A 13,297-nucleotide genomic window follows, 5' to 3' on the forward strand; every position below is an offset into this window, starting at 1 on the left:
AGAGACAGTAAAGCAACAAGCAGATTGTCAAATTACAGCGGGGAGGGGAGGAGGATCTGGGGGAGATAACAGATCAACCGAAGGACTTGTATACATGCATATAAGTACAACCAATGGACATAAAACTATGGGGAGGGAGGGGATATGGGGGAGGGAGGGAGGGGGCAAAAAAAAATCATTAAAATATGTAAAAATAAATAAATAAATAAATTAAAAAAAAAAAAAAAAATAAATAAATAAAACTGTATCCATTAAACAACTCCCCACTGCCTCTTCTCTAGCCCCTGGCACCACCACTCTGTTTCCTGTCTCTGAGTTTGACTACACCAGCTACATCATATAAGTAGAATCATACAGTATATACCTTAAACACACACACACACATACCTTCATTGACTAGCAGAGGTGAATGGAAAAATCTAAAGTACAGAGAGACAGAAAAACAGGAAGCAAAAAGTGTCCTGTGGAGGATTCTAGATTTCAGTGTCTATACAATGACCCCAGTCATAACATTAGTTATCTGAAGTGGGTACAGGTTCTCTTTCCTAAATGTCTTTAAACAAAACAGGAAAAAAAAAAAAAAAAAAAAAAAAAGGAAAGGAAAGGAAAGGAAAGGAAAGGGAAGGGAAGGGAAGGGAAGGGAAGGGAAGGGAAGGGAAGGGAAGGGAAGGGAAGGGAAGGGAAGGGAAGGAAGGGAAGGGAAGGGAAGGGAAGGGAAGGGAAGGGAAGGGAAGGGAAGGAAGGGAAGGGAAGGGAAGGGAAGGGAAGGGAAGGGAAGGGAAGGGAAGGGAAGGGAAGGAAAGGACAGAACAGAACAGAACAGAGGTACTGGGGAAACTCCACACTTCAGTATCTGCAAATAACATCGGTTAGCAGAAGTGGATTCGGATCCTCTTCTCCAGACGTCTTTAAAACAAAGATGAAATCAGTCTCATCTTCTAGTTTCGTAAGATTTGATTCTAAAGAGGGAAGTTGGTATCATTCTGTCAGACTCAATCAGAAAGTCCCACTCTTTGTAGCAACGTACCAGTCACTGATCTGATGCTAACACAGTCTGTCTACCAGCTTTCTTAGACATTCTCTGATGGAGTAAACAGGTTGCTGAGACATAATAATGTGTACATGGAAGACTGTTTTTTAATTTGTTTTTCTTATCAACAGTAAAAATATCTCATTTGATCTCAAAATAAAAAATAAAAAAAAGAATAATCTGAAAATCACAAACTTCAACAACCTCAGAAATATGCCGACGGAAATAATCATAGGGAAAGGCGGGTCCATCTAAAACCAATGTTGATGCTGGAGCCAGTTTCAACTTTAAGAGAACAATCGAAACGAAAAGTTACAAGCCTGATGGGAAATCCCCCTCCTCACATTACTTATTGTACTGACATTTCTGAATCTGTGCCCTGCAATTGGGAAATCATGAAGCCAATCTAATAGAGTCGCTCCTTCAGAAAAGAATTATCAGGCCAAACTTGAAAGAGTCAAACTGTCATTCTGGGAATAATTTTTTTTTTTTTCCTTTGCCCCACCTTGTTGGTGTTTCCTTGTTATAGTAAATGGCCCCAGGCTCTGACCCAGCTTCAACAAGAGAGCCAGGCGAGTGGGTCCAGGAAAAAGACATTATCCAATTGCAGATTAGCAAAACTGTAATGGGGATTAAGAAGTGACAGGAGAGGAACACCCTAAAAGAGTGCATATAAGGGCCAAAAAGGCAGCCTGCAAACACATACGCTCTTCTCCTCTCCTATTCGCCTGGGCACGCTCAACCTTTGCTCCCATCATGTCTTGCTCATCTCGGATCTCCTCCTCCCAGGCTGGAGGCAGCAGCTCGGTCAGGGTGTCTGCTGGGGGCAGCAGCAAAAGCAGATGTGGTCCGGGGGGCAGCTCTGCCAGGGGCTTCCGAGGAGGAGCCGGCAGCTGTGGCCTGAGTGGAGGGTTGAGCGGTGGCCTTGGAGGGGGTTTTGGTAGCTGCTCAGTCGGGAGTGGTTTTGGGGGAGCTTCAGGCTCTGGACTTGGCTTTGGTGGGGGTTCAGGATTTTGCGGGGCTTCTGGATTCGGTGGGGGGTCTGGATTCGGAGGGGGGTCTGGATTCGGCGGGGGGTCTGGATTCGGCGGGGGGTCTGGATTCGGTGGTGGTGCTAGCGGAGGTTTCTACAGCTATGGTGGTGGTTTGGGTGGTGGTACTGGCGATGGCGGGCTTTTCTCTGGAGGTGAAAAGCAAACCATGCAGAACCTCAATGACCGCCTGGCCAATTACCTAGACAAGGTCAGAGCCCTGGAGGAGGCCAATGCTGATCTGGAGAACAAAATCAATGAGTGGTATGACAAGCATGGGCCCAGGTCTGGAGATGGTGGGTCTGGGAGAGATTACAGCAAGTACTGGCCCATCATTGAAGATCTCAGGAATCAGGTAAGACCCTACCCACTGCTGAGCTTCTATTGGCCTCTTTTGCTTTTATTGAGAATATGTGCAGGAATGAAGATGGTAAGCCAAGGAATTATTTGAAAACATGGTTGTTTGTTGGGTATTTAAAATGGGAGTTGGTTTGTTTCAACTATTACTGGCATCCAACCACATTAATTTTCTGTTTGCATCTCAAATCTGAGTATTTCTACATAAGAGCAAAATTTATACAATGACAGGCAGCTGGTTAACATGTATATATGAATGATGACAATGAGTCAAAACTAGCTTAATCTATTTCAGGATTGATTCCGGCAGGTTGGCATAGAGTCTTGCTAGATTTAAATAGTCTTTACAACCATTTTTCTTTCTAGAAAATCTGGTGCAAATATTATATAAGAATGTGGTGGACTCTAAAGTATCTTGCCACCGTTGCATGGAAAATATATTTTTCAAAACTTTTTCAGAAGTGGAGCTCACTTGTCACACTGTTTTCTGAAAGAGCTCATGGAATAACTGATTTTCCAGAGCAGTGGAAGTAGGCAGAGGGCTGTTCTGTACCTGTTCCAGTAACTGCAAACTGCTACCTTCCTGCGGGAAGATGTAATCTAACTACACCCCAATCCTCAGTACAAGGGCCATCGCTAAGCAAGTTCTCAAAGCAATCCACCTTTGAAAGCTACTTCAGCGGCTTCGACCCCCAAAGCGGGCGTGCGGACACAGGTAAAAAGCATCCGCAATTCACTCACTATGCGTGCCTTTTCTAGTTCATCACTGCCACCGCTGAAAACGCCTCCATAGTTCTGCAGGTTGACAACGCCAGACTGGCTGCGGATGACTTCAGACTAAAGTAAGAAAGCTGAAGCCTTGAAAACAGGTGCTGTGAGAAAAGCGAAATTCAATCTGTTTGCTTAGGTCATTCTAATAAAATAAAAATAAAAATAAAAAATAGCCGAAACCGGTTTGGCTCAGTGGTAAATCGGTCTGCGGACTGAAGGGTCCCAGGTTCGATTCCGGTCAGGGGCATGTAAGTTGGTTGCGGGCACATCCCTGGTGGGGGGGGGGGGGGTGTAGGAGGCGACTGGTTGATGTTTCTCTCTCATCGACATTTCTGGCTCTCTATCTCTCTCCCTTCCTCTCTGTAAAAAAATCAATAAGATATATTTTTAAAATAAGTAAATAAAGTAAATAAAAAATAAAATAAATAAAAACCAACTTTCAGGGGATCAAGACCTAAATTCACAAACGTCCCAAATGTAAATTTAAAAGACCATCATCCGACCAACAAGGAAAGGAGAGAAATGACGAATGGCCTTTTTGGCATAAAAACTATTCGCCCGCAATAGAAGTAACATTAGGCTCTCTTTTTCTTTACAAGGGAAAAAATCCTAAGATTTGTTGGTCAAGGAGAACACTCCTTGTTGAGGATATAAGGCCGGGTGTACTCTCTGACGTGTACTGCTCTGTCTCTCGGCCGCCCTTCCAGGTATGAGAACGAGCTGTGCCTCAGGCAGGCCGTGGAGGCCGACACCAATGGCCTTCGGAAGGTCCTGGACGAGCTGACCATGACTCGCTCCGACCTGGAGATGCAGATTGAGAGCCTCACCGAGGAGCTGGCCTACCTGAAGAAGAACCACGAGGAGGTACGAACATCGTCCACGTGACTAAACCACTCTGGCCTCCCTGCTTCCCCCACGGCCATTCTGTAAAATAAAAATAGCACCATCGGAACGGATTTCCAACTCCTATGGCCAAGAAAAAAGCAATGCCGAGACCGGTCTGGCTCAGTGGGTAGAGCGCCGGCCTGCAGACTCAAGGGTCCCAGGTTCGATTCTGGTCCAGGGCATGTACCTTGGTTGCAGGCACATTCCCAGTTCAGGGTGTGCAGGAGGCAGCTGATTGATGTTTCTCTCTCATCCATGTTTCTAACTCCCTATCCCCCTCCCTTCCTCTCTGTAAAAAAATAAAATAAAATATGTTTTTAAGAAAAGAAAAAAATAATAATGAGCAAATTGTAGCTGAATTTGGTGGAGGGTATCTTTCCCCTTCAGTATCTTAGTTTCAACTATGCATTTTAGGAAGAAAGACCATTGCTTTTCTGTTTTTATCACTCTGATCCTTTTTTTTTTTCTTCTTCTTACTTTCTTTCTTTTAGGAAATGAAGACTATGCAGGGGAGCTCCGGAGGGGAGGTGACAGTAGAAATGAATGCCGCCCCAGGTACCGACCTAACCAAGTTACTGAATGACATGAGGGCGCAGTACGAGGAGCTGGCTGAGCAGAACCGCCGGGAGGCCGAGGAGCAGTTCCAGAAGCAGGCATGTCACCACCGTGGAGCAGCTGAACCTGTGGCCACCAGGAAGCCACGTCCGCTCAGCCCACCGTGACTGCATTTTCTTTCTATTCAGAGTGCATCCCTGCAAGCACAGATCTCCACCGACGCCGGGGCAGCCAGTTCCGCCAAGAATGAGATCACGGAGCTGAAACGGACCCTGCAGGCCCTGGAAATTGAGCTCCAGTCCCAGCTGGCCATGGTGTGTGCAAAGCGCTCTCCAAAATCTCCGACAGGGGGGCTGAGGGATTCGGTCTTCCCTCTTTGCCAAGACGTGCCACTTGGCACATGGTAAAAGCAGCGTTAAGGAGGACAGTATTGTGGACACAGAACACATAAAACATTCCAAGTATAGATATAATATGCTATTTCCATTGATTTAATTTTTTAAAGTAATGCCAACAAAAAAAATAAGAAATACAACTTGCGATTTGGCGAAGGTGAACGTCTCCCAGTGCCTTGTAAAATTTTGTGATTTTCTTTTCATCGTGAATTTTTTATTTATTTATTTTTCTCTTAGAAAAAGTCCCTGGAAGGGACCCTGGCCGACACGGAGGCTAACTACATGGCTCAGCTGTCGGAAATTCAGATGCGGATCGGCAGCCTCGAGGAGCAGATCTGTCAGATCCGGGGCGAGACCGAATGCCAGAACGCGGAGTATGAGCAACTGCTGGACATCAAGACCCGCCTGGAGATGGAGATTGAGACCTACCGCCGCCTGCTCGATGGCGAGGGAGGGTAAATGAAAGCCAAAAGGGGGGCTTGGGGGCTAGACTTCTATTCATAAAGTCACAGTGACGGCCCAATCAAATGGCATCTACCTTCATCCCAGAGCGCCCTCTTCTTGAGGAGTTTTTCCTGCCTTTGCCACATGCAAAGGAAAACCATTCTTTTTTCTCCAGTGGTTCCAGTTTTGGAGGATCTGACTTCAAAAACTCAGGATCCAGAAACATGGGATCCAGGGATTCCACATCTGGTGACTCAAAGTCTGGAAGCCATTCTAGCCAGGGAAGAGGTAGGCATTTTTTTTAATGTTCATAATTTTATAATTTAAAAGCAAAGACAGCCCTGACCGGTTTGGCTCAGTGGATAGAGCGTCCACCTGCAGACTCAAGGGTCCCAGGTTTGATTCTGGTCAAGGACATGTACCTTCGTTGCGGGCACATACCAGTAGGGAGTGTGCAGGAGGTAGCTAATCAATGTCTCTCTCTCATTGATGTTTCTAGCTCTCTATCCCTGTCCCTTCCTTCGTAAAAAATCAATAAAATATATATTAAAAAAAAAAAAAAAAACGAAGACATGTTTTGCTTGTGATATTAAAAGTATAGGTATATACTGTTGCCTGGCTGGTAAGACTCAATGGTTGAACACTAACCCATGAACCAGGAGGTCAAAGTTGGATTTCCAGCCAAGACACATGCCCAGGTTTCAGGCTGAAGCACAAGTTTCAGGCTCAATCCCCAGTAGGGGGTATGCAGATGCAGCCAGTCGATGATTCTCTCTCATCATTGATGTTTCTGTCTCTCTCTCTCCCTCTCCCTTCCTCTCTCTAAAATCAATAAAAACATATCTTTAAAAAAAAATTAAAAAGGATAAAGTATATACTGTTGTTTACATAACCTTACCCAGAGAGAATATAATTCATGAGTGTACTTGTATTTCTCCAGATCATGTCCAGTCTGACATTGTGATTCTATGATTTTCAGATCCAAGCAAGACTAGAGTGACTAAGACCATCATAGAGGAGGTGGTGGATGGTAAGGTCGTCTCATCTCACGTCAGCAATATTTCTGAGGTGAAAGTCAAATGAGAAATTTCCAGATCCTTAAGAGTGTCCTTCAGAGAACAAAATCTAAAGGACACAAAGGAAGACATCGCATCAATCTACCCAGCTTTCTGGATAACTTCGGGGAAATGTTCCTGTACAGAAATAGATGACTAACCAATTTTCCGGCAGCCTCTTCTTTTCTGATTAGAATGCTCTTGAAAAAGTTGAAATGACAACTTTGCTTTGATTGCTTCTGTGCTTCAATAAACTTACTTTTGCAAGTAAATGAAGTTATTGCTGAATTTTTTAAAGAAATTTAATATTTTACCTAGAAATGTTACTAATATTAATTCATTATTTTTTATATTTTTTTATTAATTTAAGAGAAGAAGGGAGAGGAGAAGAAGATAGAAACATCAATGGTGAGAGAGAATCATTGATAAGTTATCTCCTATAAGCCCCCCACTGGGGACCAAGCCCACAACCCCAGCATATGTCCTTGACCGGAATCAAACCCAGACCCATCGGTCCGCAGGCTGATGCTCTTTCCACTGAGTCAAACCAGCACTTTCTTCATAAAAATCAAGATGATAGCTATTTCCTGTGTGGGCATTTTCAATACCATCACCTTAGAGCTCAGTGAAAACTGAAATTAAAGCTCAGTGTCCCTAAATCTAGAGCCAATAGTTGAGCCCACAAAGAAGAATGCCATTACTAGAATTATCGATCTACAATTAGTTAATGTCTAGTTTCTTAAGGCCCATCACTGATAAAAAGAAATATGGCATCTACCTTCATCAAGAAGGCTTACACTTTAGATGGAGAGGAAAGCTAAAGAAGACAGCAAGCACGAAAGGGTGTTCACAGGGAAAGGCTTGATTCCCCAATATTCACCGGAAGTGCCACAGAATCTGACATTGTGTGGTTGCGGGACATTTAGGAGACTGGTCAAACAGAAGTCTTGGGAAGTGAGGTGGGATATGTGATGTGGAGCCAGATTTCTGAAAGCCTTGAAAGCCCCAAAGAGGAGAGATGCTCAGATACTTGTTCCTGTGCCAAACCTAGCCATACCTCTTGCCAAAAACGGTCTCTTAGCCAGGGTGGTGTTTCCCTTCCCCACTCTCCATTGCTGAGTTTTTTATGCCATAGGCAGTCCACATGGCTCTTTGTCTTGCTCAGGATAACGAAGCGTGTTAGAGTAGGGTAGGAAGTGGTATAAGGTCAGTCCCAGGAAGAAACAAACATAGGACAAAGCCAGGCAGGATAAGAACATCCTCACTCGAGGAACTTCATATGAGCAGATCACAAATTAGAAAGTCAACCCCACAAGCTAATCCTCAAGAAAAAAACATGGGATTTGGCAGGAAAACAAATCAAATTTAAGATTATTTGATTTGCCTGAATAGAGTTCATGTAAATTATACCTTCAAATATAAAACCAACACTTGTATGGACTATCAAGCCTTAATAATCAAGACAACCTAAAAATGTTGTTTTTCATATTCTAGGCACATTGAATAAGATATCAAAATGAATCCATAGTCACAACAAGACTTCTACTTAAATCGCTAACCACAGCATAAATAGCCAAGCATGAAACCACTACTCAGAGAAAAAGAGCAATGCTAAGTTGTCTTAAATCCAACATGTTTCCCATCAAACCATGACAGTAGATTAAATCTTGCAGGTGAACACTGGAATTATCAGAGGGAATATATTGTAAAGTATATGAAAGTCTATCTGCTGTGCTGTACACCCGAAACTAATACAAAATAGTGTGGAATGCAAACTGTAATCAAAAAATAAAATAATCATTTAAAAATTAAATCTTAGATTCTCTAGTACAAAAAAAAATTAAGACATATGAACAAGCAGATCCAGCCTGGATTAATGGCAGAAGGACAGACACGGGAACCAGTTGAGTGCAGCCTCCAGAATCTTGGGCCATCTCAGCCACATCAAGAAGCCTCTCTCGCCCTAACCGGTTTGGCTCAGTAGATAGAACCTCGGCCTGTGGACTGAAGGGTTCCAGGTTCGATTCTAGTCAGGGGCATGTACCATGGTTATGGGCACATCCCCAGTAATGAGTGTGCAGGAGGGGGGTAGCTAATTGATGTTTCTCTCTCATCAATGTTTCTAACTCTCTATCCCTCTTCCTTCCTCTCTGTAAAAATCAATAAAATACATTTTAGCAAAAAGAAGCTTCTCTCTATCAATCTTCCCAGATCTATTCTTCTGGGCCTGGGCCACCCGGGACTTAAGTTTATGGCGTGGCCAGTATTATCCTCAGGTCAAGGCAACAATACTCGGCTAGTCTGAAAACCATGTTGAGGTGAAAATCCTCCTTTGGTGTTTCCTTGGAATGAGTTAAGATACTGCACTGGTACTACCGTGTTTCCCCGAAAATAAGTCATCCTCCGAAAATAAGACCTAGCTCATGGAAAGATAATACATCCCCTGAAAATAAGACCTAGCACAACTTTGGGAGAAAAAATTAATATAAGACACTGTCTTATTTTCAGGGAAACAGGATAAATGACTGTTTCCAGTTTTAGAAAAGGCTAGAACATACTGAGACGCACTATAGTATGTTAAAAGCACATTCAATTTTTAAAATGGGTACTGTTGAACCATTTTGCATCATGAAATATATTCAGAGTGCTGAATAAAATATTAAGAACAGGGTGATTATTAACCTGCCCTAAAATTATTTTAAAACCACACAGCAGGCGTATGTTCTATTTTGAAACTGAAGTTCAGCTCTCCAGTCAACTTTTAAATTAGAGAAATATGTTCCTTTCTTTTAAGAGCTAGACTTTTCCCTAAGAAGGAAGAGCCAGTGCCTACTTGCATATGAATTTTAACTGTTGACTTTTTGATCCAGATTCATATGGTTGTGCTTGTCTTTCTGACCTCAAGGGACAACGAATAAGAATGGTGAGAATGCTGGAAGTGGCATCCAGAGATTAGAAACATGAAACAAAGTTTATAGAAAGTGAGAAGAGGAGACAGCCAAAGGATTTGAGACTCTATAGAAAGTAGCCCAAACTTGCTTAATGATGTCATGGAATTAGAGAGTGTTTAACAAGTGGAGACAAAGTGATGAATATAAATCACCCAGGATGAAGCTCAAGTAATGTTTTCAGAAAAGTCTCCTTAAGTAATAAAATGCTGCAAGTAATAAATCACTTTACACTTTATCTGTGGTTTAAATAGGACACTTGACAAACAGGAAATATTGTTCAAGTTCTATTAAAAAAATAACTCATTCATTTTTAATATCAATGTCAATATGAAATGACAAGGTGGAAAGAAGCAAACACTATTTTGTTACTATTTAAATGACACCTAAAGCTCAAGCCCAGAGTGTATCACAGATCTTTCGTATGTAAAATACATAACCTGCTAGAGAGAGAGAGAGATTCGGTGTTTATTTTGTTGACGAACCACAACAAATATGAAAGCATATGAGAGCTCATTAAAAAACTGCAATAAGACATGTATTGCCTGGCCCAAACTTGCTCTTTAAGGACACCATAGACTTGGGTAGTTTAAAAAATCTACAGAGTAGCAGGGTAAATTACAGGTGTGAAAGCTGCATTGCCATAGCTACATTTTATTTTTTTAACATATTTTTATTGATTTCAGAGAAGAAGGGAGGAGAGATAGAAACATCAATGATGAGAGAGGATCACTGATAAGCTGCTTTCTGCACACCCCCACTGGGAATCAAGCCCACAACCCAGATGTGCCCTTGACCAGAATTAAACCCAGGACCCTTCAGTCCACAGGCTTCGCTCTTTTCGCTAAGCCAAACCAGCTAAGACCATAGCTACGTTTTAAAAGGACAAAGGAAAGATCACCCCCAAAAAGTATTGATATAATGCTGTACAAATGTACATCTATAAATTACATTGACTTTTGCATAAACTTCCCAGGAATGATTTAAAATTTTGAGGACAATTTCGTCATCTTTCTCAGAATGGATTGAGAGCTACCCAGAGGTGGGAGAGCAGGGGAGACCTCAATCAAGTTCAGTCTGGAAATCCTAGTTGGCTGTCAGCTGGGATGGACAACTGACTCTCCAGATAGATACTATCTTTCAACCTACCCATCACAAGACTTGTTCTAAGTTATAATATGCTATGATAGTTATAATATGGAATATTATAACAAATTAAGAGAACAAGGACAGTTTGGGATGCCATTAAATATCCATTGCCATCCTGGGAAGAGGAATTATCTCAGTGACTGACTGGTTTGAAATGGTATTTCAGAGCGGAGTGCTACACCAGCAGATGCCACCACTGCCAATGCATCCGATTCTGACATGAATGCATCCGAGTGGGCTTTTTGGGTCCTAGAGAGAGAACTACATAAAAAGCTCCTCCTGGTGAATCCACCAAAAATCAACTTGTGCACAGAGATAACTTTATGATTTCGCCTCAGCAATATGTTTCCAAAATATTATATTCCCTAATGAAGTTTATTTTTAAAAGCTCTTCATGGGGGGAAACATCCAATATCTTGGGCTTCTTCAATCTAACTCAGACAGGAAAGTTTCCACTTCATGTATGAAAAATATCTGGAAACCCTAACTGGTTTGGCTCCGTGGATAGAGCATCAGCCTGCAAACTGAAAGGACCCAGGTTTGATTCCAGTCAAGGGCACATGCCCGGGTTATGGGCTCGATCCCCAGTGGAGGATTTGCAGGAGGCAGTCAATCATGATTCTCTCTCATCATGGAAGGTTCTCTCTCTCTCTCTCTCTCTCTCTCTCTCTCTCCTTCTCCTTTCCTCTCTGAAATCAATAAAAATATATTTTAAAAAAGAAAAACACCTGGAAGCAAAATTATTAACTGCAGATATCAGCCCCTATTCTGCAAATACTCCAGCCCCAAATTAGCTGAGTCACTGCAAATGTCAACATAATACAAAATGCTCAGCATGACCCATAAGGTGAGGGGTGAGCTACCCTCCTCCTGCCATAAAATCTCCAAACCTCACCCCCCTTTTAAAAGTGAAATAGATTTGAAAGAGAAGTTAGAAGAGCGAAAATGCCTGTATGTTGATCTTCTTTCTTGCAAAGTGAATAGGAACACTATCTGATACAGAGAAAGGAATCCTTTCCAGAGGGAGTCGTAGACAAAAACGCACATGCCATATTCAGGAAGGGATCAAGCAAAGTCTCTCTTATAGGTTTTAACTCAACTCAAAAAAAAACAAAAAACATTTATTGGTTGCCTATAATATGCAAGAACAGTGGTAAAGTAATAGGGCTAAACTACCAAAGGAGGAAGATAGAATCAAACAGTTGAAAAAAGATCAGTTAATCCTAAAAGATTAACACTTAAGATTTCTCAAAGAAAATTGAAAATGTTTCCCTAATTCTCAAACAATGCTGACTTTAATGACCATTTCTTTCAAGGTATGAATCACTGTTTTGTGGCTACTTAGAGATTTCAAAGATAATAATTTTTTAGAGTAACTGAACGTGTGTTACCTGTATATCAACATATCACCAAATTTTATTTCTGGAGTGAGCAGTGATCAATGGACTGAGCCACTGATGAGATGAGACATTTGAAAAAAAGTGGTTAAGAAGGAGTGGAAGCTCAAAGGATTAGTAGATGAATTTTTCTGAAAGCAATAGTGTGAAAATACCTTGTAAAAGGTATGACAGACTGTGGAATCAGGGAAGGGCAACTATGCTTACCCTACAACAGTTTTGTTTTTTATAGAGACTGAACTAAATTTCAGAAAATGTATTAATTTCCAAATGTAATTGTTTATAATTTAAGCCAAAAGACAACTTTAAATGTATTAAACTTTTAAAAAATGTTTACTGAATGGACCTGTGGTATAAGAAGCCAAAGAGAAGCAAAAATCAAATTGAGGAGGCCAAAAAAATTAAAAGGAAATAAAAAATGTTCAAAATTTTCAGAACACTTTGTACCACAGAATGAGCATTGCATTGCAGACTACAGTCTTCAAGAAATCAGCAACTGTGTTCAGCACTAAGTCAGAAAATGAATCAAGCATGCTTTTATCTTTTTAAAAATATATGTATTTTACTGACTTTTTACAAAGAGGAAGAGAGAGGGATAGAGCATTAGAAACATCAATGAGAGAGAAACATCAATCAGCTGCCTCCCGCACACTTCCTATTGGGTACGTGCCCTTGACTGGAATTGAACCTGGGACCCTTCAGTCTACAAGCCGACGCTCTATCCACTGAGCCAAACCGGTTAGGGCATGCTTTTATCTTAATACCAGATAATTTTTCATATAGGGCTCAAAACATATTGGTTGCTAATCATTTGAAGTTTTGGTTAAAAGGAAAAAAGTGATGTAGCTCAACTATCAAAGTTATCATATAGGATGTGAGGGTGAGCTGGCTGCGATATTGGTCACCCCATTGATGGCCAGGGTTGAACCAGCGGATCACCATTCCATGAGCATCCCTCCCGAAGCTGCATGCTGGCGATCTTCCTCGATAGAGGAGTGGACCAGTCTTCAGTCAAGTGGGTAATAGTATTCGATAGCTGCACTTCTCCTGCTAGGACTGCCAAACAAATCCTCAAAGCTGTCCTATAGTTGAAAGGGGGCTGGGTTTTGTTTTACTCAGTCTTTAAGACTAACAATTAGTTAGTGAGAATTTATCCAAGAGAATATAAAATGTTTTCTTAATTCTCAAAAAATACTGACTTCAACGCACGTCTCTTTTAAGACATGAATAGCTAGTCTTGTGGCTGCTTAGGGAGGGTTCAGAGGTGATTTTTTTTTTTT

At 41.7% G+C, this 13,297-nt stretch overlaps 1 protein-coding gene across 1 annotated transcript; it reads left to right on the forward strand.

Annotated features, from left to right (window-relative positions):
* Positions 1-1,713: 1,713 nt before the first annotated feature.
* Positions 1,714-6,792, forward strand: KRT24 (keratin 24). Its single transcript, XM_036407713.2, has 8 exons — positions 1,714-2,416; positions 3,178-3,260; positions 3,897-4,053; positions 4,566-4,727; positions 4,818-4,943; positions 5,262-5,479; positions 5,644-5,756; positions 6,448-6,792. Exons 1-8 carry the CDS (start codon positions 1,787-1,789, stop codon positions 6,549-6,551), a joined length of 1,593 nt encoding a protein of 530 aa, XP_036263606.1. The 5' UTR covers positions 1,714-1,786; the 3' UTR covers positions 6,552-6,792.
* The last annotated feature ends 6,505 nt before the right edge of the window (positions 6,793-13,297 follow it).

Source organism: Pipistrellus kuhlii, unplaced genomic scaffold (genome assembly GCF_014108245.1).
Source record: "Pipistrellus kuhlii isolate mPipKuh1 unplaced genomic scaffold, mPipKuh1.p scaffold_m20_p_37, whole genome shotgun sequence".
Lineage (NCBI taxonomy): Eukaryota > Metazoa > Chordata > Mammalia > Chiroptera > Vespertilionidae > Pipistrellus > Pipistrellus kuhlii.